This window comes from Orbicella faveolata, unplaced genomic scaffold, assembly GCF_042242905.1.
Source record: "Orbicella faveolata isolate gen_17 unplaced genomic scaffold, um_ofav_v1 contig_47, whole genome shotgun sequence".
Taxonomy (NCBI): domain Eukaryota; kingdom Metazoa; phylum Cnidaria; class Anthozoa; order Scleractinia; family Merulinidae; genus Orbicella; species Orbicella faveolata.
The window spans coordinates 13,998,948-14,022,069 of record NW_028301577.1 but is presented as its reverse complement, the minus strand read 5'-3'; the positions used below and the strand labels follow the sequence as shown (position 1 = coordinate 14,022,069).

The following is a 23,122-nucleotide window of genomic DNA, read 5'->3' as shown; positions in this document are numbered from 1 at the left end:
CATGCACCTTTTGGTTCTTCAAACCCTCTTATTTGCCCTGTTTGCAGACCAAGTTCCTTATCTATTAATCCCTGTCATATTTGCAACCCATTTTGAAAGGTTACTAAAAAATTGTGCATTATATTTCAGTGTGCTTTCTCTATGTAATCTTACATCAAGATATTTCAATCCCTAAGGGAATGAGAGAACACTAGCAAAACTGACAATTGTCACTAATTCATCACTCTTTCAATATGCCATCTAAACAAATTGTTTGTAAATAGTTGTGAAATTTCATGCCCCTACATCTAGCCATAAAAGGAAGTCTGGGAACAGGCAATAGTGTCACCACCAGGCTGGTGAATTTTACAAGCTAATGAACTCGTCTAACAATCATGGGTGATGATGAAGCATGGTGCAGTGAAACTGAAGAATCAGACTGTGAGTGACATTGATAGAGTCAGTGTCATGAGGGTGATGCTAGTGTCTGTGAACTTGTGCGAGATCAGCAAAGAAAAGGTTTCGTACTAGAAATTGACAGAGAGCAACAAGTTTGTGCTAAAAAATGAAGAAGCTGGCTCAGACCAGTCTTAAGGCCAGCTTCATCACTACTTACAGTACTTGTCAAGAGTTCCTGACTTGTGTATGTGGGAAGGCTCTCTGTAATGACCTATATGGGGAAGCTCAGCTCAAGATGAGTACCTTTTTCAGGCTTCAGGTATAAAATGATAGGGATTTCACAAGTTGAGGTGTATGAAAGGATAGGAAAATGTCATCTAGGGATTCCATTCTTCTGGTTCTAAAATGTTGTTGAAAAGCTCTCATTTACTCTTCACAGCCAGAATGAAGAGATTCTATAATATTGTTTATTACCTTCTTTCCAAGGGAATAGAAAAGGAATGCAGTATTCTCAAATAGGTTTGTTAAAGGGGTACATTTACCCTTTTGCAATGTAAGGTCGACAAAAGAGGTGCCATTTCTATCAAAATGGTACAAATGTATACAAAAGGGTAAGGGGTAAAGGGCCGTGAGATAAGGCCTTTCCATTTAAAAGTTTGTAGAATACCCCCCCATTGTCGATGCAAGTTTCCATTTGTATTTTGAATTAAAATGGGTATAACATTATCCTCAAGTATACTTTGCAGCTTCACAGAGAGGCCCAAACTGATAATGAAAACATATGTTTTAACACTTAAAATTGTATTTTTGCCCCTTCCCTGGTACCTTGTGATCTTTGTAGGGAAATTCTGAAAAAGGTCCCCATCCCCCACCCCCCCTCCAAAATTCAAATTTTATATACAAATCTCTTTTTCTATCTTGAAAATGGTCTCAGTGACAACAAAACATTTTTATGGCTAGCTAAACTACTTATTAGGAAAGTAAAAATGTTCAAGGAAAAAATGAACAGGAAGAAAGAACAACAAATTAACTTTTTTTTTCAGAAGAGCTACTACTGGTATATTTTTTTAACTTACATGTAGGTCAACATAATTTGTTTTCACAATTTACCACAAAAGAAAACACCTCAGAAAGGAGAATTATAGTTGTGGCATCTGAGCTACATTTTTAAATGGAAACATTTCCCATAAAAAAATTCCAAAATATATTCTTACCAGTACAACAACATACCAAATATATTTTGCAGAGAAGTTTACTTAATTAACAAAATTGGTGTAGTGAAATTTTCTATTTAATTTTTGTACACCTGATCTTACAGAGTGCAACATTTGGTTTAACTGGTTCACTTTACTGTTAAGGAATAATTAAATAAATCACACCAGAGTGGCTTTGTATCTTTATTATAATTCTCATTATCAGCAGAGAAATCACACTTGTACACTGGTCCACTGATACTCTTTCGTGTATGTTAAACATGGGAAAGCAGGTTGCATCATCTAAATCATAGCATTGTATGCCTGTGTGGGGTGTATATGCCAGGAAGTAACCACCTAAGAAAAGACAAACATAAATTATGTCATTGTTTCAATGACTCACCGTAAGTGGGTATTTGCTCATTTACCACCTTAATAAACAAGATATATTAAAGTATAATTTTTACTTCTGCTTTAAACTTTTCAAACCTACAGTTTGTTTTCACTTTCAGAGAGGTTCTTAAATTCACAAGCACACCACCCACCCCCTCAGTCCTGATTCCTACTCTCCCATAGCCAGGATCCCATTTCAACCCTCCAACATTTCCATAATCACATTAAATCAGTAATTTTTTTTCTAATTTTGGTCTGACTTAGATTCATCTCCACCCAGCCACGAAAGCAATGGTGGAAGATTTCTGTATATTTGTTGGTCTAGTTTACTATTGCTCTTAGATTCCCACCTCCCTTTTGACAGAGTTAAATTCGATTAAAAAATAAACTGCAGTAGTTTAATCAAATTAATGCAGAGGCAAACATTGAACCAGAAAATTACTATAATTTTGGTATGAACAATACCAAAGTATAACTTACATAATTAACATCACATCTTTTCTATTGTAATTTAAGACAGTGCAGCTACTAATAGACTGACCACAAAAACCTAAAAACATGACTTTAGAAACACAGGTAAGTGAGAATATTGCCAGTTTTGCTTTTGCAACCAACCACTCTGCTTTAAAAAAAAATACATGGAAGATGACGACAAAGCAATAACAAAACCAGCCAACCAACCTCTGGCAATTCAATAAACACGCCAAATTCCCCTCCAAAATTCTCTTCAACACCTTGCAGTACATGTAAATCTCAGCAGCATAAATTCAACTCAATGATTTGGCATGCTACTATCATGAAATTTTTACCCCTTGATTCAGAATTTTTAGGAGTATCAAATAGAATTCCACTATAGATTACAAAAAGCGCTGTTTACCTCTGCAAATATCTGCATTAGTTCTGGAGATATTTAAGTTTAAAATGTGTAAAATATATGCAAATAAGAGGACTGATGATGTCATACACCAAACCCAATATTACATCAAGTGCAAACCATATATACAGCAGAGATCATTGAAACTTGGTAGCCTCATAGTTCTACAGGCAACACATTAATATGGCTATAAAAAATACATTCCCAATTGGCAACTCAATCTTTTCCAGTCCCCTCTAACCCAATTTCAATAATGTGGTCATTTTCAGCTTGAAAAACATTAATCAAGGCCATGACTTCGACCTTACTATTTAATAGGCTTGCTGGATCATGCAGATGAAGCACTATTGGCAAATATCAAAATGGAACTCCAAAGGTGGCCAGAAAAGCCTAAATATCAGGGAAGGTCTGAAATGCAGTCTGTTGCTGTGGTAACAAAACTGTTAAGCTCATATTATGTAGCACACCTGCAAATTGCATCGTAATAGCACTGTCCCCACTGGAGCCATGGTTCAGTAGTTTACTTGGACAATAAATTTCATAACTTTCCTGGGGGACTGGATGATCTAAATGGTATGTGGGAGCCTCCCAGAATATTTGCAAGAATGTATGACTATCTCTTTACAGGTATTCATTAATAAATAAATAAATAAATAAATAAATAAATAAATAAATAGACACTAACACTACTAACATGATTGAGTTTGGAAAATATATATATATTTTTAGTTTATGATATTTTGAAACATTCCCCTCTCCCATCCAACATGCTGATCTTCTTTAATTTGGTACTTGAAATTGATTACAAGGATGCTACACCTTGGCAACTCATTGGCCAGGATATGTTGCACAGTCTTCATATCATATAATGGGTCTGTACATATTATTTACGTATTTATTCAACAGAGATCTCCCCATCCCATCCCTATGGAAATCCAATTTTGATCAATACTTTTCTTTAAAGAGTTTGGCTTTTGAGACCCTCCTCATCCCTGGAATTTCCAATAATCTCCTTGGGGTGGGTATGGACATTTTCTAGAACCACACAATAAAACAAGTAAACAAACTTTAAGATAAAATGTTAAAGTATAAGTCAGTGGGACATATATACATTGATCAACTCATAAAGACATGATTGATCATTGCAACTATACACAACTTAAGCAAAGGTGAAATTATAACCTGAAAAAAAATTAGGTGTGAACTGGATTCCAACCCATCACCTCTGTGATACCAGTGCAATAACTTAATTAATTAAAGTTCTATGCTACAACACACCAAACTACTAATTTATTATGAAGTGACGCAGCTAAAGGACAGTTGTCAAGAAATCAACTTTTTTGTGAATTCTAAAAGATCAATATGAGACTTCTAAATTTAAGATTATTATACCTAACAAAAGACATACAGTAGGGCACTGCACTGTGTGCTCTCTCTACACACTCTTCCGGGAAGGATAGTAATACATATACATGTATTTTTTTTTTTGGAATATACTGTTACTGCATGGTCATACAAGAGGTACTAGTTGCTGCTGAGTAGTCTTAAAATAAGTGTGAACTAAGTGTGACAAAATATAATGTATATTAAATCTGCACCAGTTCAGTACAATTTAATACTAAATTTTAATCAGCTGGAAAAAAAAATTATTGTTAGCACCTGATATTACGTGTACTTTGTGAAGGCTTCTGGAGGGGTTATACTTTTATAAAGTACCTGGCAGCAAGTACTATTTTGATTTAATAAAGCAAGACTGTAGCAACTGCTAAGAAAATTTGTTTGGTACATCCCAGAAAAATTGGGTGGGGGTCAGTGCCGCCCTCTTCACAAAAGTTAAACCCTTAACCTATTTATGACCATAATCTGCGATTTTCCCTACCCCATTTATGACTGTTGCGACTGCTACAGTTGCCCTAAACTTAAGTTTTGAAGGACTTTTGTTGATGGTCTTATCGATAATGATGAAAATTGACGTAGCTTATTCTAAAAAACATACCTAATTAAAGACTAGAGGGCAAAAGCCTTACCCTAGAGTATTTATGACCAAAACGGCTGAATAACCATACCCTTTGGGGCTGCACATAGCTATATATAGCACATAGAGGAGAGTTCCCCCCCCCCTCCCGCTGGAACAGGAATCAAAATATTATTGCCTTGATGACATAATAAAGATAAAATCTCAAAATAATCAAGAGTTACATGTATGCATGGGACTTCACTATCAAAATGATGCCTGTTGCTTACTGTACATGAAAATTGTTCAGTTCCAGAAAATATCCATACTCCCCCCACAGAAGGGATTGGAATTTCCTGGGGGGTGGGGGGTTCTACAAGACCAAAAAATTTAAAGAAATGTATGAAGCTCAATCGGAATTTCCAGAGGGGTGAGGGGAGGGGGACTCAGAAAAGTTCCCTTCCATGAGGGAGGTATGGATATTTTCCGGAACTTCACATTGCATAAATTACTCCTACAATGTGCCAGAATTCTGTTAATCTGGTTACCAACAGGCCACAAAAATCTGACTGTATAATTAATAAATAAGAAAATGACCGACTGAGCTTTTGTTTGAGCCAGAATAGAGTGGCCATAACAACGAGGTGGCTGTGTTAACGGGGGTGGCTGTAAGGTGAGGTACATTCCACAGTAGTGATAAAGATGACCCTCTCCAACACCAGTACCCATAAAGATTTTGGACAGTATATTTCGCATAATCAGTTGGAAGAGGAAGAGGGAAAATGAAAATAAAATAGAATAGCTCTTGTGTGCCAGAGACAACCCTTTCCCTGAGTTACCCTGGCAGAGCTAACTTTTCACTTATTTCTTTGCAAAATTCAACCAACTGTTTACACGAGGATCACAAACCAGACTTGGGGGCGAGATAATTCAGGTGGGCAAGTTGACTTGCCTTGGCAGGTAAAGTAACCAACAACTTCTCTTTGAGTATACATTAACACTTTGGCTCACCTATCTGGAACAACTCTTGGCATGGCGAGTGTCACGTAATGCCTAGATTTAAGATTTAAAGCAGCAATTTGTATCAAAGAAGACAAAATTAACTCAGCAAAACCCACTGTGATCAAATGACTGAGGGAAACTTAAACAAAGCGAGATAGTTGCACATTTGATTATTCAATAAGAGTTACGAATAATCATGCAGGGTCAACTTTTACTCGGCCTACAGGGTCTACATTTTCACATACAAACACTTGATAAAGTTGCCTCAGGGGGAGGGTTATCTCGGGTACCCGAGACCATATACATTGTAAATAGGACCTGTGTTGCCTCAAAGAACACCCCCACGATTTTCAAAGGGGAGGGTCCTTAAACAGTGGCAGGTATATTTTGCAGGTTGCAGGTTGCAGGTTGAAATTTAATTATAACTGGAAAACCGCTGGCACTAAAAATGATTAATAAACTACATACTGGTCAGGGGTTCTTACATAAAGTAGTTTATCTCTTTCACATAGTGAAAACACGATCGATCCGCGTGAAGTGTCGCGATAAGTACTTATCGATCGACACGCTGAAACCAGTGAAGTCTCTTGAAAGCCATCTGGATGGCCGCTCCACAGATGTTTCCATCGATTCCAGATTTGGCTCGGATCTTCCCTCAACAACAGAAGATTGCCACCACAAATGAAGCAAACAAATAAAGAAATGAAATAACGTAAGATTTTAACCGACGGAATATACTAGCACAAGCTCAGTGTGCTTTCATTTTGGTACTCACAGGGAAGAAACCAAATTCAGCAGATATTTCAGATGATATTTCAGATGCTTCTTCAAAAACAATAATTCATTGCGGGCTTAAAATCATAGGAATATACTCCTCCCATCGCTTCGGCCGGTTTGGCACTTAGGTGGAAGCCCGGCGTTGACAAAACTTGGATCGGACCGGACCGGATCACGGATCGGATCACGGACCGGATCACGGATCGGATCACGGATCGGATCACGGATCGGATCACGGATCGGATCAAGGAAAAAAATCCAAAATTTTGTTGAGCAAATTGCACTAGAGTGACTACTGTGAGCAGAACGTTTTATTTAATTCAGGTGTGATATTCCTTTATTCTTTTATAATATCAAGCCAACTGGGAGCTGGTCACAGATCAATTTTTTTCAGGCTGTTGGGTTTTGATTGCGATGATCAATCATGTCTTCAGATCTTTCTCCGCAGTTCAGATAAATGATATTTCGTGTAATCACTTGCATCAAAGGTAAACTGTCATAAAACGAGTCAGTATGGTAATAATAGGACGAACGTATGAATAGAAACACAAAACTAAAAACACTAAAAAATTAAACACCTGATGAAAACAATTTCCGTTTTTGAGACAAGTCTATACTTTTACAAGATGTGAGTTTGGAATACGATATTTCGCACTGGAATAAAACGAAACAAGCCATTTGTATTTCAAGGAAATATAGCTGTTTTTCAAAAAATTCTAGGAATAACATCGATAGTGTGAACGATAACGCAAGCCGAGAATAAACAACATTTTAGGAGTTACGTCACGATTTTTAGAGTTATTTTTAGGGTTGTAAAGAGCTGCCTTTAAATAGAATAAAACCTTAAAATGATCGTGTTCTAGGATAGAAAACACTTAAGAGGCAAGAACAAATCAAAACGGAATGAGGATCGTTAAGGATGGCAAAGATTAACGGGGATTGCAAATGACGAACTTGAAAAACTAGGCTAGTTTTTTCAAGATGTGCAAATCGTGACTTGGCTCCTTCAAAGCAAGTCATGTCCTTAAGCTTTCGCACGTAAGTTTTCTCATTAACTGTATTGTGTGTAACGCCAACTGTAACGCTCACATCTGACACGAAAATGTAGCCGAGAATTAGCCACTGAAAACAATTTCAAAAACGAGAATGGGAGGTTCACGCAAGCTTCGAACCAACTAACGTTCAAATATAACTACATCTGCCTGTTCATTACAATTTAAATCCGTCGTAAATTAGGCGCTTATGTGGCTTTTTAAATGACCTCTTGTCATTCTCTGTAATTAACATGTCATTGCGTCAAATTCGGGATTCTTATTTTCATTTAACATATTTTAGTTTTCCACTTTTATTTTTTATTTATTATTATCTTATAAACGGTTTGATTTTTGTTTTTGATTTTTTTTCTCTTTAAAACTTTGTTTTTTTTTTTCTGTGATCCGATCCGTGATCCGATCCGTGATCCGGTCCGTGATCCGATCCGTGATCCGATCCGGTCCGATCCAGGTTTTGTCGACGCCGGGTGGAAGCCACCTTTCTGAGCGATTGTAAACAGCGTCATGTAACAGTCACGGTAAGTTTACCACCTGTACGTTTCTTCTAAGTGCCAGCGGTTTTCCAGTTATAATTAAATTTCAACCTGCAACCTGCACCCTGCACCCTGCAAAATATACCTGCCGCTTAAACAGGACCTTAACTTAGGGCAGCTTCAATGGCAGATTCACTCTGATGGCTTGGATTTGAATAATTGATTTAATTACTTTTAAAAAGGACTAGAACTTAAAAATCTAGCTCGAATTTCGATCCAGCGAGACATAAGCTTCCATGCCGTGAATCAAGTTTTTACTGGGCGTTTTAAAAGCACTCAACAAAGAGAAAGAGACTGATGACCCCAAAGTACCAATATATATGTACTGTATCTTACTGAAAACAACAATCTTCAACGAGAGATGTGGGAATGTGGGATACTGACCTTCAGCATGCGATCCAGCTTGTCTCCTCTACTAATACACGTGCGTGCGCCAGGAGCAACAAAAGCTCTGGTGACAGCGACTTTCGGAGCTAAACGGCTTCTGTTAATTATGTTCCCGGAGTACACAGTGCAAACTATGGCCAGCAATACTTCATCCAGGTTGTTGTTAACATTATAGGCTATTGCACTTATTGTTATCAGTAAATCACGAACAACAAGAACCAAAAGTCGGAACAACACCAGTTTTGCAAATGTGTAAAATTCGCCAAAAATTTCAGGAGTCTTCTGCCCCGCCCCGGCGCCCTGGTTTAGAGTTATTTCATCCAGGTGTGTTTCAACTTTTTCATGACCAGAAACACTAGTGATGACGTCATCAGGCCACATCCATGGTCATGTGACTAATACAGAAAAAATGCAAAGGCTCCCAGGGAAATTACTTTCTCGGGATTTTTTTCATTGATTTAATATTTTAATTTAAATCCTCATTACGCTATGCATCGATTTTGTTTCACTTCTAAAAGGTCAGATTTTGAGAGCATTTCAAAATATTGAAAAATTCGTAATTTTCTGAAAAAGCATGATTTCGAAAAACGAATGCATAGCTATGTTGCCAACGTTGGCTTTAATCGAAATTCGTCGAAAAAGGCAGGATTTAATGAAAAAAACCGCGTTTCCTTTAGCATTTAAAGAAACCGGAAGTGCGCCCGATATCTATTGGAAGCTACCGTATCAGCGCGTGCGCAATTTACACTACCAGCGCACCTCAAACAAAGATCAAACAAGACGCCTGTTGGGCGTACACTCCGGCCATTTTAGGGGTATGTAGGTTTCGCGTTTGAGATCGATGTTGGGGGGTTGATTTATGCCAAAATGATATGTATGTATGCTTTAGAATAAACAATGGGCTGTTGGGCATTCAGTTGGGCTATTTTAGGATTTGGGTTGGAATTGGAAGATAACTTTTTTTTTCTTGTTGGGCTCTTATATTTGGCTCTTCCTGTTCTGGATTATAAATGGGTGGGTGGGGCGGGGGTTTACCTGTGATGAACTGGTGTGGTACAGATAGCTGAGCAAAGTGCTGGCTTTATGATACACGTATAATTGCATTTTGAGTTTTCAATATGGTAAAGGAAATGTTTGGTTTGGACTAATTATAATATGTGATTACTGAAGTACATCTGACTAGGGGTTTTTCAATCCATAAATCTAATGAGGGTGCACATGCGCCGAACCATGACCCACTCTGTTTTAGGTTTAGGTTGTGAAGGTAATTACAAAAGCTACATAATTGTTAGTGTTTCTTTCCCTGCATTCCCCTAATAAAATACAAATGTTTTCTTATTATTAACTAACAGTTTTATTTTCCTTATAGAAAATAAGTTAACATGGTGATAAGTAGAAGGCAGGAAACTATGTAAAATTGTCCGGGAACAACAACGAAACAGATTCTACGAAAACTAAGAACGGTATAATAAGAATAATATTAGGAAGGCTAATATTGTTCTTGTATGGTGGAAATAAAATGGGCTTATTTTCCACTTTAAATCTCTTGTACAACATTAACTAAAACATGATAAAACGTAGTCAAGCATTTACCAAAATATTAATATTAAAACACTAACTAGTACATGGTAGTACTGTGTTTTGGCAATGTTTGAAAATGATTTTGTGACTGTGTATTTGGAACAACAATTATTAAGACCAGTATTGTAAATGTCATAATGTGTGGTCCAACATTATCTAAAGCATGCTAAACATTAACTACAACATGGTGGTACTTTTCAAAGTGATCTTGTGACTGTGTGAAGGTTCCACCATCAGAGTTTTAAATTTCTGACACAGCAAGAACTAAAACATGGTAAAACATTAACTAGAACACAGTAGTACTTTGTTTTTGCAACAATTTTTCAAAGTGATTTTGTCATTTTTGTGAAGGTTGTATCACTTAAGACAACAATAAAGAGTTTATGAGGCCACTAAGTGTCTTGTCACTCCAAGTCTTTTACTGTGTTTTTACTTTCTTTGATGGTGACTCTTGTTCTTGGGAATCACCTTGTGTTTCTTTAGCTGGTGTAGCATGTTCAATTACTTTTCTGTCCAGATCCAGTTGTAAGATGTACTTTGTATTGAGAAGGTTGATGACATCTTGCTCTGTGGGCTTTATTTTGGGAGTTTGCCAATTAAAGAGATGCTGAATGACCTGAAAATTAATAAAATGTTGGGATTGAGGAATGAACTGAAATGGTTCTTGTTATATATCATAATCTGGTGACAGTCAGTGTATGGTAATAAATCATCTTGGAAGGGGGTACTTATTGGAATAACAAGACGATAGTCGAGGGGAAGCGCTTCTACAATGGGGGTGCTTATTGGAAGGAGGGTGGTAAATGAAATCATTATTGAAACGTTTTTAAAGTAAGGAATGCATGCTTGTACAGTGTACAGTTTAGATACTTACTCCTGTATTTGCTGAAAACCATTGCTTGTTGTTTAGGCGGACCATACAGTGGTTACTTAGCTGTGTGCTTTCTTTTAAGAACATGGTCGAACATGTTGGACATGTTATTGTTGGACTCTCCATGTACGCTCCTGGGTCGATCTGTTTCCTGCAGTCAATGCAGGTGTATGTGCAGATAAATTCTTTGATAGCGACAATGAAGGTCTCCAAAGAGACGACATTGGATTTGGGCAGTGGATGCTGTGTTGAGGCTACTGTTATTTCTTCATTTAGTGTTGTAATGACAGTCTCAAAACTTGATGTGACGCTGAGTTGGTTATTGAAGGTGGACAACACTACATTTTGTAGACTAAGGACATCGCCTTTACCAAATTCTATGTTTTCTGCTCGTTCTCTCCACAAAACAAGTTCAATGTGCCCTGTATTGTCTGCCAGATAAATGGTTCTCTTTGTCTTGTTGTCGGGGAATGTGCCGACCAAGATTGGATCCCCAATACTTGTTACTCTTGCTTTCAGGTTGATAAATCGGATGTTCTCAGTTTCATTTCTTAGGATCTGGGAGATGTTGAAAGTATGGTCTGCTACTGTTAGTTGTGATGTTGCAGTGGAAACTTTGGTGTCGCGGTCAAGTAGTAGTTCCAGGGAGCTTGAATTGCTAAATGCTTTCTTGAGCTTGAATGATTCAAGATCATATGTTACATTTGTTTCAAAATTGGGGAACATGTCTTTGTTGAAGCAGACAGCTCTGATTGTGGATGATGGCTGGTTATCACACAGATTCAAGGAGAACATAGAACCATTTTTGGTGGGCCTTAGTGGACTTTTGTTGAGAACAGCACATGTGAGCTTCTTTGAACATCTTTGAGGAGAGTTAGGGACAGGCGAAGACTTAATGTCATCAATAGTGGTTGGTTTGTTTAATGACATCTGAAAAAGGAAAGGAAACACGATCATTGTTACAGAATATTGTAGAATATTGTAAATGAGAAAGTGGGTGAAATTTGAAGATAATGTAATTTCATTGCGTTGTTCAATGGAATTAGATTAATTGGGAAACTGGCCCACACTGCCAGAGCTTATTCCAGTTTCCATAGTGTGAAGGTGACCAGTAGTAATTGCAACTCTTACTGGATGGGATGCCAGTGCATTGCAGGTTACCGCCCAGTATTATGTTGCCAGTAGTACCCATTTAAACTTCTGGGTGGAGAGAGGCACTGCGAGTGTTAAGTGTGGTTGCCCCAGAACTCAACACAATGATTCTGGGTAGCGCTTGAACCTGGACTGCTTAATCCAAAGTGCAATGTGCTAACCATTAGGCCAGTGCATTTGGTAATATATACACAAACAGTAAAAGTAACTACCCACCTCTTTGGCAGTTGAAGGATAGCAGCACCACAAAGGTGCAAAGTGTCCCAATATTTTTTTAATTAAGATTAAATTTTTCTGTCTTATTTATATGGAAGTGTGATATAATCACCATTAGGAATAGACCATTTTGATTTGGAGGAGGGGTCTTGTTTTTGTTGTTGTTTGATATTTGGCAGGACTTTTGCTATGACTACTTTAAGTAGTAATAACTTTAAAAGCTGCTCAACAATATTTTAAGATTTGGGAGGTACACTATCTTTGTAATTGTTTGCTATCCACAGTTTGTTTGTTCATGATTTTTTTTTTGGGGGGGGGAGGGGTTGGGGTTATTACCCAAACTCTCCCCTGTCAAAAGTATAATGGCCTATTCCTAATATATTTATATCATTTTTGAGATTTTTTATTTTAACTGGTGTAGTTTTTTTGTTTTGAATTCCTTTATTTCAATATCAGTTGAGTTCAGTAGTTTCCCCATAATTGCCAATCTATGTGTTGCAGTTGATGTGTATCATTGTAATCTGGTGATTTGGAAAATCAGTTTAAATTCAAAATTAAATTAAAACAACAATGTTGCTGTTTAATTATAATATTATAAGTTACAAATGCAATGATACTTTAACTGCATCATGATCTGAATAGTAAACACTAATTACAGCATTGTGGATGATATCAAATGCTGTTGGTTTCATGTAAATATGGTCTAACAATGTTCCTGCAGAAATAAATGTAGGAGTCTGTACAATTTGTACATAGTTTAGAGAGTGCATTAAGCATTCAAGTGGCCTTATGTCTTTCTCATTGAAGTAATTTATGTTGAAGTTGCCAAGTATGATGTCAATAGCATCACTGCTAAGTAGATATTCAATAGAGTTTATAAATTGTGACACATTAGAGCTGTTTTGTCTATATAACAGAAGAAAGGACAGCTGTCGCTGGATAGAAGTATTAATAGTAGCAACAAATTTCACTGCATTTACTGAAGGGAAATATTCTTGTTGTGTAATTTGAATGTTAGTTTTGGTACAGAGTGCTAAACTTGAGTATTTGTCAGAAATATGATCTTGTCTATACATTGTAAAGGGATTTAAGTCATTTCTAATATTGTGGTCAGTGTCTTGAGGAAGAAGTTGTGTTTCTGTTAGAGCTATAATATCACTACTGAAAATATTTGAATCAAACTTAATGTCAATACTGTGTTTTCTAAGAGAACGTATATTTAGAAGAGATAAAGTTAGAATTGAGTTATTTTCCTGAACATTTTGGATTGGTTCACTTGTTTGCTGCATACTTATTGATGAATTATTTTGCAATCTTTCATATTCATCATGGACTCTAGAGTCTGCTCTTACATTTTTACTATCTATTTGTCCCAGAATGTAAAGTCCTTGTAAGGAAGTTGAACGACTTAATGCAACATACACCTGTCCATAGTTAAAAATTCTTTGTCTATTCAAGTTGAAACTGATAACAACTTTATTAAGTGTCAAACCTTGAACTTTGTGCACAGTGCATGCCCATGCTAGTGTGATAGGAAACTGTATTCTTTGTATTTCAGGAGAGGATGGTTTACCCAGCCTGACTTTGATTCTAGTCAGCATTGGTTCAATAGGTACTGCTCTGTTTTCTCTGGCAAACAGGTTTCCACATTTTTGTATTGAAATGTTTCCAGCTTTATTGTCATCAAATTTTACAAAGATAACTGTTGGTTTTTGATTCCTTTGATTAACATTAATTTTTACAACAGTTCCTATCTGACCATTTATAAGTCTATCTGTAATATCGATGTTAGTTGTAAGCATTACTCTTGCACCTTCTTTAATGTGGATTTCAAAATCAAGTCCACCTGTTTCAGATCTCCCTCTAGATAACACCCTGTCAATATCTTGTTTTGTGACATTAGGTGGATACTGATCTACAGCTGTGAGTACAAACAAAGGTGCAGAAATTTGGTCTAGTTGTTTGTTGTTGTGTTCAGAAACAGGGTTATTTTCAGCCCAAATGTGAAGTGCGTCTGAAGGGTAATTATCATCTGATGGACTAACTGATCTTGAATTAATGCACTTGATATCTTCTTCAGTGTGAGAACCAGTCCTTATTCTGTTTAATAGCTCAGTGAATGGCTGATCATCTTTTTGCCTCATAATTTCAGTTAGTTCTATCATTGTGAAAACTTGCCATGGGTGATACAGATTGTGAGTATCATTTTTGTAGTTTTGAAAAACCAGTTTTCTACGTATAGGTGGCAGTTGATACAGATCACCTACAGCAATGATACTTATGCCAGCAAACAACTGCAAGTTAGCCGTACCGAAAACTTGTTTTAATCTTTGATGTACATGAAGCAAGGTAATGTTTGCAACCATAGAAATTTCATCTATTATTAGAAGCTTTAGTTCTGAAAATGTCAGTCTCATTTGAGTCTTCTTTTGGTCTGACATTGCAGGTAGATTGTCGCTTGTATCCTTAGGAATTGCCAAACCTGTATTTATTGTTGTACCATTGATATTAATAGCAGATACTCCTGTTGGAGCCATTAAAAGTACTGTTGGTAGTTCAGGGTTCATACAAGCATGTCTAAAAGTTTTAGCTGCAGTGTGATATATTGTTTTAATCAAGTGACTTTTTCCAGCACCTGCACCACCAGTTATAAAGAGATATATTGGTTTAACTTTGTCAGGCTTTAGACTGTTCATATTTTTTATTTTACTTCTGCACCAAGACAGAACTGTGTCATATGCATAACGCTGTGTTTTGTTTAAGGATCTCACAGACTGACGCAGAAAGTCATCAGACACATCTGCTGGTTGGTTCTGTACTGTTATTGTTGGAAGTGTACTTTGGTGATGAGATTCAGTTCCTGATGAAAGATGTGAAGGGTGTTGTTCATTGAATGATTCTTCTGGAATGGAGTCATCTGGCATGTCTGCATGTAAATCTGCATTTTCTTGATCATTCATAGAATCATATGATTGTATGATATTACCCTGATTGTTCCTCAGTGATTCAAGTGCTTCTGAAACAGCATCAGCATTAGGTTCAAATATTGCTCTATTGGATTCTACTACAGATTGTACTGCAGGTTCATAGAATTTTGATGCATATGTTTGTTCTTTGCCAAGCAAACTTTTCTCCTCTCTCCATGGAAAATAGAGCATGAGTAAGTGATGGAAATAGTTTTCAGGCTCTTTTATTTTATTTGGTGTATGATATCTTACAACTGCCCTAGTTTTCCTACATTTCATAAGTTCATTGGTATTCATCAACCTGATTTGCTTTGGGAGTATTGGATTAGTGTTCATAGTTTCACTTTGAGATTCAATTATATTGTCTGTGAGAACATCTGGCTGGGCATCAGCTGTCTCGAAACATTCATTTTTGTAATCCTTATAATAGTGTACAGCAAATTCTGTTAAACATAGGTTATCAACAGTAGGAATACAGTTTGGTCTGATCATGTAACGCTCAATTATGTTGGACTTGTAGATATCTGTACTGTCATTGTCTAATGCATCAAGTTCCTGTTGGGTTTTTGCAACACGTACTCTTTTTTCTGGTAGATCAGTACTAACAAAAAGTGTTTTGGGGAATATTTTTCTCAACCAAAGTTCTGGCATACATCTGTATACACATTCTTGTGAACTCACTTCTCTAGAAGAGAGGAAAGCAGCACCTATTTTTCTCAAGCCATCTTTAACATTTAAATTAGCAGTTTTGGCCTCTTTTGCTGCATTCATGATTGCTTGGGAACATTCAGTTTCATCCTTTGTGAAGTATGAGCAGACATATGTTACACACTTGTAGTGATCAAAAACAGGCTGTAGGTCAACATTTGCTGCAAATCCCTTAATACCAGCAACAAAGTAGTTGTTAATAAAACAGCTGTCTACTGGCCGCTTGAGATGCAGTTCATAATGAGAATCAGGTGATATTGACAAAGCCCAGTAATACTGCTCCTCAGAAATACCTAAAGAACTAAAAATGTCTGCTTCGGTTAATTTTGAGTCATAATCTGGTTTATTGGGGTTTAGAGCGTTATCTATTTTTTCTTTGACTAAATGAAGAATTTCCTTTCGTCTGGTAAGAGTGTTACTTTTGACCTCTTCAGGTATATTGTCAGAAAGGGGTTCTGCTACTATTGTTTTCTTTGTAAAAAGCTGACCAAAATTAAATCTGCAAGGAACATTTTTGTATTTTCGACATGTTTTAGAGTGGTTGTGGTTTTGGTATGTTTGGACCAATTCATGTAATTGAGGGTCTGTTTCTCTGTTTGGAATGCATGCCTGGACATGGTTATCAATAAATTCTATGTACGCTTGTTTGTTTTCATGTGTCAGTTTTGGACAATCTGAGGTCCACATCAATGCATGTAAGTCAGGAGAACCTCTCATTTGAAATTCAATACGAAGAGCATAATGAACTATTTTACCAATTGGGTTTGCAGTGGTGAGAAGAACCCCTGTGAAAAATGTTTCTACCTTATACTGGAAATGCTTAGCAACAACAACAGGATTAAGATTAAGCATAGAACATCTATCATTATAAGACAAGGCTTCAACTTGTTCATTGGTTAAATTCATGCCCTTTGTTCTAGCAATAATCTGAAAAAGCTCAGGCCATCGAAGGTCTGCACAAGATAATGTCATAAACCATGTTGGAATACCAAGCTGCTTTACCATGGCTACTACTTCATACATGAATTTTTGCCAGTAGGGTGGTGTGCCTGGAATTTGTCTTAAAAATAAATAAGCGTGATCTTGACAAATAAGATTTTGCAAACTTTGTGCATTTGATCTTAAATGGGATGTTGTAAGAGACTGTCCATGAACTTTTGTTAAAGCAATATTTATACTATCTGAAATTTTCTTCTGTTCTATTATGAACTGTGCAAAGAATAGATATTCTGGATTTGTTGCAAATCTGCCACTATAATGTAAAAGTCTTGCATTAAAGTACTTTACTGGTGACAATTTAACCTCTCTTTCTACTTGATAGCCAAATCTTCCTTTAGGAAACAATACTGGAAATGCTAGCTTTTCACATTGTTTGTCTGTCATCAAGGATACAGGATGTTTATTTTCACCAGGTGCAATATTGTAGACTTCATTTCCTGATGAATTATTACCATCTAGCTCTACAGTTACAGGATAATCTGGTATAACAGACTGTAGGCATGTTTCATTAATTGGTGCTCTAAATTCATTCAAGGGGTCATCTTTTTCTTCTTCATTGTCATCTGCAGGTTGTATTGTATCTTGTTCACAATAGTTATGATTTGAAGAGTGTACTTCATGGTCAGTGTCTTGTTCACAAGAGTTATGATTTGAAGAATGCACTTCATGGTCAGCACATGTACCTGAACTTATTTCACAGTCTTGGAATCCTGTTAGACTTGGGTCAATATTTTCAATACAAGTTACTGTGTTACTGTACAATGGATTATTCATCCTGAACCACGTAAGGGCATTGACAATAAACTCAGGTCGTACTGCTTGAAAGTAGACATGACCTCTGAACTGCAGTTTTCTTTTAAGTTTCAACATAATTATGCCTGATCTTTCAGGAGGACGTGGTAAAATGTTGCATGTCTCGTCACAATCAACAGGCACATTACAAATAGCCCCTTTAATTTTTCGTTGTTGGCCTTTGGGCATTACTACTATTTTCTCGAATACAATGCGCTGTGCTACAAGGATCTGTTCAAGCTTTTCTAGAGATTCAAGTTCTGTAGGGATTTCATCAACAAGTAGTTTATTGTACACAGCTTGACACGGAACTTTTCCTTTTGAAACCTTCAAGTCACATGTTTTACAAATGTATTCATTGTTATCAAATGATTTCTTATTTGTGAAAAGAAAGCGAGTATTATATTTAGCTTCCTTAAGTTGAATAACTGATTTTCTATAAAGTAGTCTATTGCACACAGAACATGTGTAGTATGGACCTTCCATAATCTTCTTATGGAAAATTGAAATAAAATGACTCAAGTCATATTGTGAGGTTTTATTCGGATCTTTTGGAACTTTTTTGGATCTTTTATTGTGAGGTTTTGTTTGGTCATTTGGATCTGATGTTTTGTTTTCTTTCCTCTTATGACAAAATACATTTTTGTAATATAAAGCTTTTTGTTCTGTGCGGACCTTTTTCTTAGCAGGTTCAATTTGAGCATAGTTCTGTTTGCGTTTGTTTGCAGCTAATACTTTCTGTGAAGTTGACATATGCTTTTTCCTAATTCTTTGCCTTCCAGTATTAGTTAATTGGGATGTACACAATAAAAATTGAATACAGTACTCTACTTCATGACAGTTGAATTTGTTTGTTATAATATTGCCCAATGTTTGAATAAGGGAATCTACATCATTGTCTTCAAATAATTGAAGTCCTTGATTTTCATGGAATTCCATTACAAAATATTTTGTCTTCTTTGTTTTAGTGGTACCACGGCCAGAATGGCAAAAAACACAACATACACAGTAACCAGAGATCCATAGAAGAAATCCAGTATTCATGTTTTTGTTTTCTAAAATTAACCTCTGAAGGACTAGTTTGGTGGACAAAGAACCACATGAAAGGATTCCTTGGTGTTTTGAACTATATTCCACATCTACATCAGCGTCATAGATCTTAAGCCTACTTGGTAACTCATTAATTGTGGGCTGGTTACTGATGTCAAGGTTTTCTTTGTAAAATATATTTCCATGTTCAACAACAGCTTCTAATGTAACTGACTTCCAATTACTACATGGTTTGATAATTGAAAAACAGATACAATAAAAACATATGGCACAGTTCTTTTTTGCATTAGTTTCCATAGTAACATCTGCATTAACTGCAGCTGTTTGACAGGTCACATTTTGATCATTGGATGAGAATGGCTCATTATCATTATGAACAACTTCATTTTCTGATACAGAAATGTGTAAACCTTTAAGCTCAAATATGGCATCAACAGTATATGAAGTCTGAAAGTATTCCACTAATTTATTCATTCCCTGGGCATGCAACAATACACATGTTCCTTGAGGATGGGCCATACCAAATGAATCTCTGGCATGGGAATCAAATACTTTAAATGTACCATCTAAAGTATGATAAATTGCTACAGTAGTATTCTCTATTGTCAACAGGAATGAGTTATAGGTTTCTGCTAGTAAAGTGTGCAAAGCCCTATCCAGGGGCATGGAGTAAGGAAAGTCTTCAATTGAATAATTGCTGTTTGCATGTAGCCTGCAAGTATAACTTTCACTATACTGCAGCTTGTAATTAGTGTCGAACACTGTAATCATTGTTGGTAACTCTGTTAACATCAAAAAAGAGTTTCTGGATATTCTTGATAGACTAGAATACAGTTCATTACCAATGTTCATAATTTCAACCAAGTCTTCTGCAGAAGTAATTGAATTCTTGTTGTTATATATTAGACTACATAAAGACATGGCTACACATTGCTGTCCAGCATTTTGACCAAACACTGCAACATTACCTTGACAATATGGTGCATGGAGTGTTTGAGAAGGAACAACTGAAACTGGCCCTGGATTTTTTTCTATATCCGTACAAAGGCTTGATTGGCAATAGTTGACTCTGTGATTCAAATTCTTATAAACCCGTGATTCTGTTGAAATATCTTTACTTGATGCATTTGGAAATCTACCGTTTCCTTTCAGCTTAAACTTCAGGTTAGCAGTCTTACGATTTCCTCTGCGTGATGCTACAGCAAGATGAGATTTCATTCCCACGGAAAAAACTCGCTTTTTTCTTAGTTTAACCTTATGAGAAGATCTGCATTGAACGGTGTTATAACTGTAATCAACAGTTGAACGAGCACTTCTAAATGTAGTATAAAGATGAATTCGAGATGACCGTGGTACATTCCTGATAATGTGTTTTTTAATTAACCTCCTTATTTTCCTGCTTTTTTGTAGAACACGAGTAAGCCGTTTCACTGAAATTCTGCTTGGTTCACGATCACATCGAACTATATGGCAGCTAGCCTTAACACGATGATAATAAATAAACTCAGCATATCGAGATCTACAGTCCTTTATTGAAATAGACTTGTCTTTGCCAAGTTCTGAGCAAGAATAATTACGGTCATTATTCACTTCTAACTTGTTTACATAGGAATTCTGGCATTCAGGTTCTGAGTGGTACATTTTAGTGCAATCGATTTTTGCGCAGGCATTCAGTGTACTTTCATAAGTTTGGCATTCAAGGTATCTCACTGGCATTCAACTTTTATTTGTATTCGGCCGATATGAGGGCTAGAATGTTGCAGTGTTTGAGAAAAGCTACAGCACAACTCAAAATCATAACAAAGAAAACACAACACTTGAGCTTACTTCTACAAAAGTGTTCGCTCGCCAGTAAACAGTATTCCACCGATCTTTTCCGCCAGTACTTTACCACAAGTTTTTCCACGAGCGTGGCCTGTCACGTTGAGCACGTGATAGGTCCGTGGAAAAGCTCGCCAGCAAAGCGCCCTGGGATTACGTCACACTATTGCGCAAGAATGCAGAATTCTGGCGACGACTACAGATCAAGCCGAATTTTCAACTCCTGCCCTGGCCCTGAGGGCCTGGGCCGGAGTAACAAGGATCAAACAAAGCCACACGGAGTTAGTTTTTCTCTTTCTACTGCTCTTGTTTTTCTGTCTTTCTCTTATTTTGTCTTTGCTTGTACTTTTTTTACTTTGCATTTTGCGAAACACAAAGAAAAACATCCAAAATGTATGCGAATTTGCAAGCTTTTGAGTTGTTTTTATTTTCCATGCTCAGTGTTATGTTTTGAATGCTGTTTTTGCATTCGCTATCACACCCAGTCCTCTCAAACTTATTACATTTAATAACCAATGATTAAGTAGTGTTTTGCTATCATCTCTGTTAAAATTTTGGGCTTAAGTCTTGAATTATAAATTATAAATGCCCAAACAAAGGCGTTTTTTATGGCTCGAATTGAATGTTTGGATTGAATATTCATATTGAATGTTCCAATATGATATACCAACATTCTGTCATGGCTCTGAGGTTTTCAGGACAAACTACTATGTTTGGTGGTGTTTATTTGTATCCAAGTCTCTTTTGGGAATTGAAAGACAAAGGAAAGTTAAAAAAAATTGTAATTTTGACCCGAAAGTCTCGGATCCATGGTAGGATATATCGAACATGGCCTATTGAATAATCGAATTCCACAATCCGGAAATTCTAAATAAATACTCCGAAGTTATAGATAAACAACTCCTGTGGGAATCAATAAAAATGGAATTACGTGCCAAAACAATGAAATATTCAAAACAAAAAAGATCTAGTTTAAGAACCAAAGAAGAAGCCCTTCAAAATGAATTACAAGAACTTGATTACAAAATTTGTAATAGCGATGCTTTTGATCAGGAGATCTTGGAAAAATATGAAGCAGAAGAAGAACTCAAACAAATACTCGAGGTAAGGGGAGAAAGAGGCCATGTTCAGATCAAAGATGAAATGGTTTGAGCTAGGAGAGAAGCCAACTAAGTACTTCTTTAATCTTGAAAAAATAACTAAGAAAAAAAATTAACCGGAGAAGTTGAATTAGAAAATGGCGAGATAATTTCAGACCTCGTGCAAGTCAATAAAGAAACTGTAGATTTTTACTGATCAGAACTGGTACACTTCTGAAACTACTGGTAATAACAACACATCCGTATATGAACACAATCAAAGGACTGACGGCTTTATTGAGGGTCTAAACCATCCACAATTAAATGTGGAGGAACAGGAATTCCTAGAAAGGATTTGACCTTGAAAGAACTAAAACATGCTCTAGCATCTTTTGCAGACAAAAAATCTCCAGGAAAAAATGGATTCACAAAAGAATTTTATCAAACTTTCTTCGACTTGATTGGAAAAGACCTCCTGAATTCGTACGATTCTTTTCACAAAGGATCTTTCAAAAGTACTAGCAAAGAGAATGGAACAACATTTACCCAAATTGATTCATACGGACCAAACCGAATTTATTAGTGGCAGATACATAGGCCATAATATAAGACTTTTGAGCAATATAATGGAATTATATCGAAATATCAAGAGGAGTTCGGCATGGGTGTCCGCTTTGCCCCTCCTTGTTTATTCTTGTGGTGGAGTTGTTAGCCCTTCAGATACGCTAAAACCCAAGCTGTGGAGGCATACAGTTACCAAATGATCAAGAAGTAAAAATTTCACAATTCGCAGATGATACGACCATAATAATCAGCAACGTGGATTCCCTAAAATCACATCTCCAAGTCATCGATTGATTCGGAACGGTTTCAGGTTTAAAATCAATAAAAGTAAACGAAAGGCTGGAGTTCAAAAGTACGAAAATCCAATTAAAGTATTGGGTACCTTTCTGTCGTACAACCAAAATAACAATGTTGAACGGAACTTTCGTGAATAGGATTAGAAAAATGAAAACTAAGTTGAATTTATGGCTTTCTAAGGATCTTACGCTATATGGTAACTCTTTATTACCTAAGATGTTAGAAGTGTCTCAAGTGATCTACGCAGCGTCCACGCTATCTGTCCCGACTTCAGTAATAAAAGACGTCCAAGCAGAACTCTTTAATTTCATGAGAAAAACAAAACAGACAAAATAAAGAGATTGGTTATGTGTCAACCCCTTGCTGAAGGGGATCTTAACTTTGTTAACTTTCCTGCAGTAGTCAAATCTTTACGCTTAGCCTGGGTAAGTAGGTTCCTGAGAAATTCCCGAGACTCATGGAAAACAATCCCCAATTATCATT

At 36.5% G+C, this 23,122-nt stretch overlaps 2 protein-coding genes and 1 long non-coding RNA gene across 3 annotated transcripts; all 3 read right to left on the bottom strand.

The window, feature by feature from the left end:
- Positions 1-1,762: 1,762 nt before the first annotated feature.
- On the bottom strand, positions 1,763-8,532 carry LOC149097249 (uncharacterized). Its single transcript, XR_016204400.1, has 3 exons — positions 6,280-8,532; positions 5,804-5,845; positions 1,763-1,928 (listed from the first exon to the last, which is right to left on the bottom strand). It is a non-coding gene; the product is annotated as an uncharacterized LOC149097249 (long non-coding RNA).
- A 1,341-nt stretch (positions 8,533-9,873) lies between these two features.
- LOC149097247 (uncharacterized) lies at positions 9,874-20,945 on the bottom strand. The gene is made up of 3 exons (XM_089280566.1): positions 20,706-20,945; positions 10,999-11,925; positions 9,874-10,740 (listed from the first exon to the last, which is right to left on the bottom strand). Exons 2-3 carry the CDS (start codon positions 11,923-11,925, stop codon positions 10,543-10,545), a joined length of 1,125 nt encoding a protein of 374 aa, XP_089136692.1. The 5' UTR covers positions 20,706-20,945; the 3' UTR covers positions 9,874-10,542.
- LOC149097248 (uncharacterized) lies at positions 12,785-20,611 on the bottom strand. The gene has a single exon (XM_089280560.1). It carries the CDS (start codon positions 20,592-20,594, stop codon positions 12,963-12,965), a length of 7,632 nt encoding a protein of 2,543 aa, XP_089136686.1. The 5' UTR covers positions 20,595-20,611; the 3' UTR covers positions 12,785-12,962.
- Positions 20,946-23,122: the final 2,177 nt, after the last annotated feature.

Excerpts from the sequence above, each read along its gene's own strand:
- LOC149097247 (XM_089280566.1), bottom strand. The coding sequence starts at position 11,925 with ATGTCATTAAACAAACCAACCACTATTGATGACATTAAGTCTTCGCCT. Across the intron at positions 10,741-10,998 it reads GGTTTTCAGCAAATACAGGA|GTCATTCAGCATCTCTTTAA; the intron begins GTAAGTATCTAA and ends ATTAATTTTCAG.
- LOC149097248 (XM_089280560.1), bottom strand. The coding sequence starts at position 20,594 with ATGCCAGTGAGATACCTTGAATGCCAAACTTATGAAAGTACACTGAAT.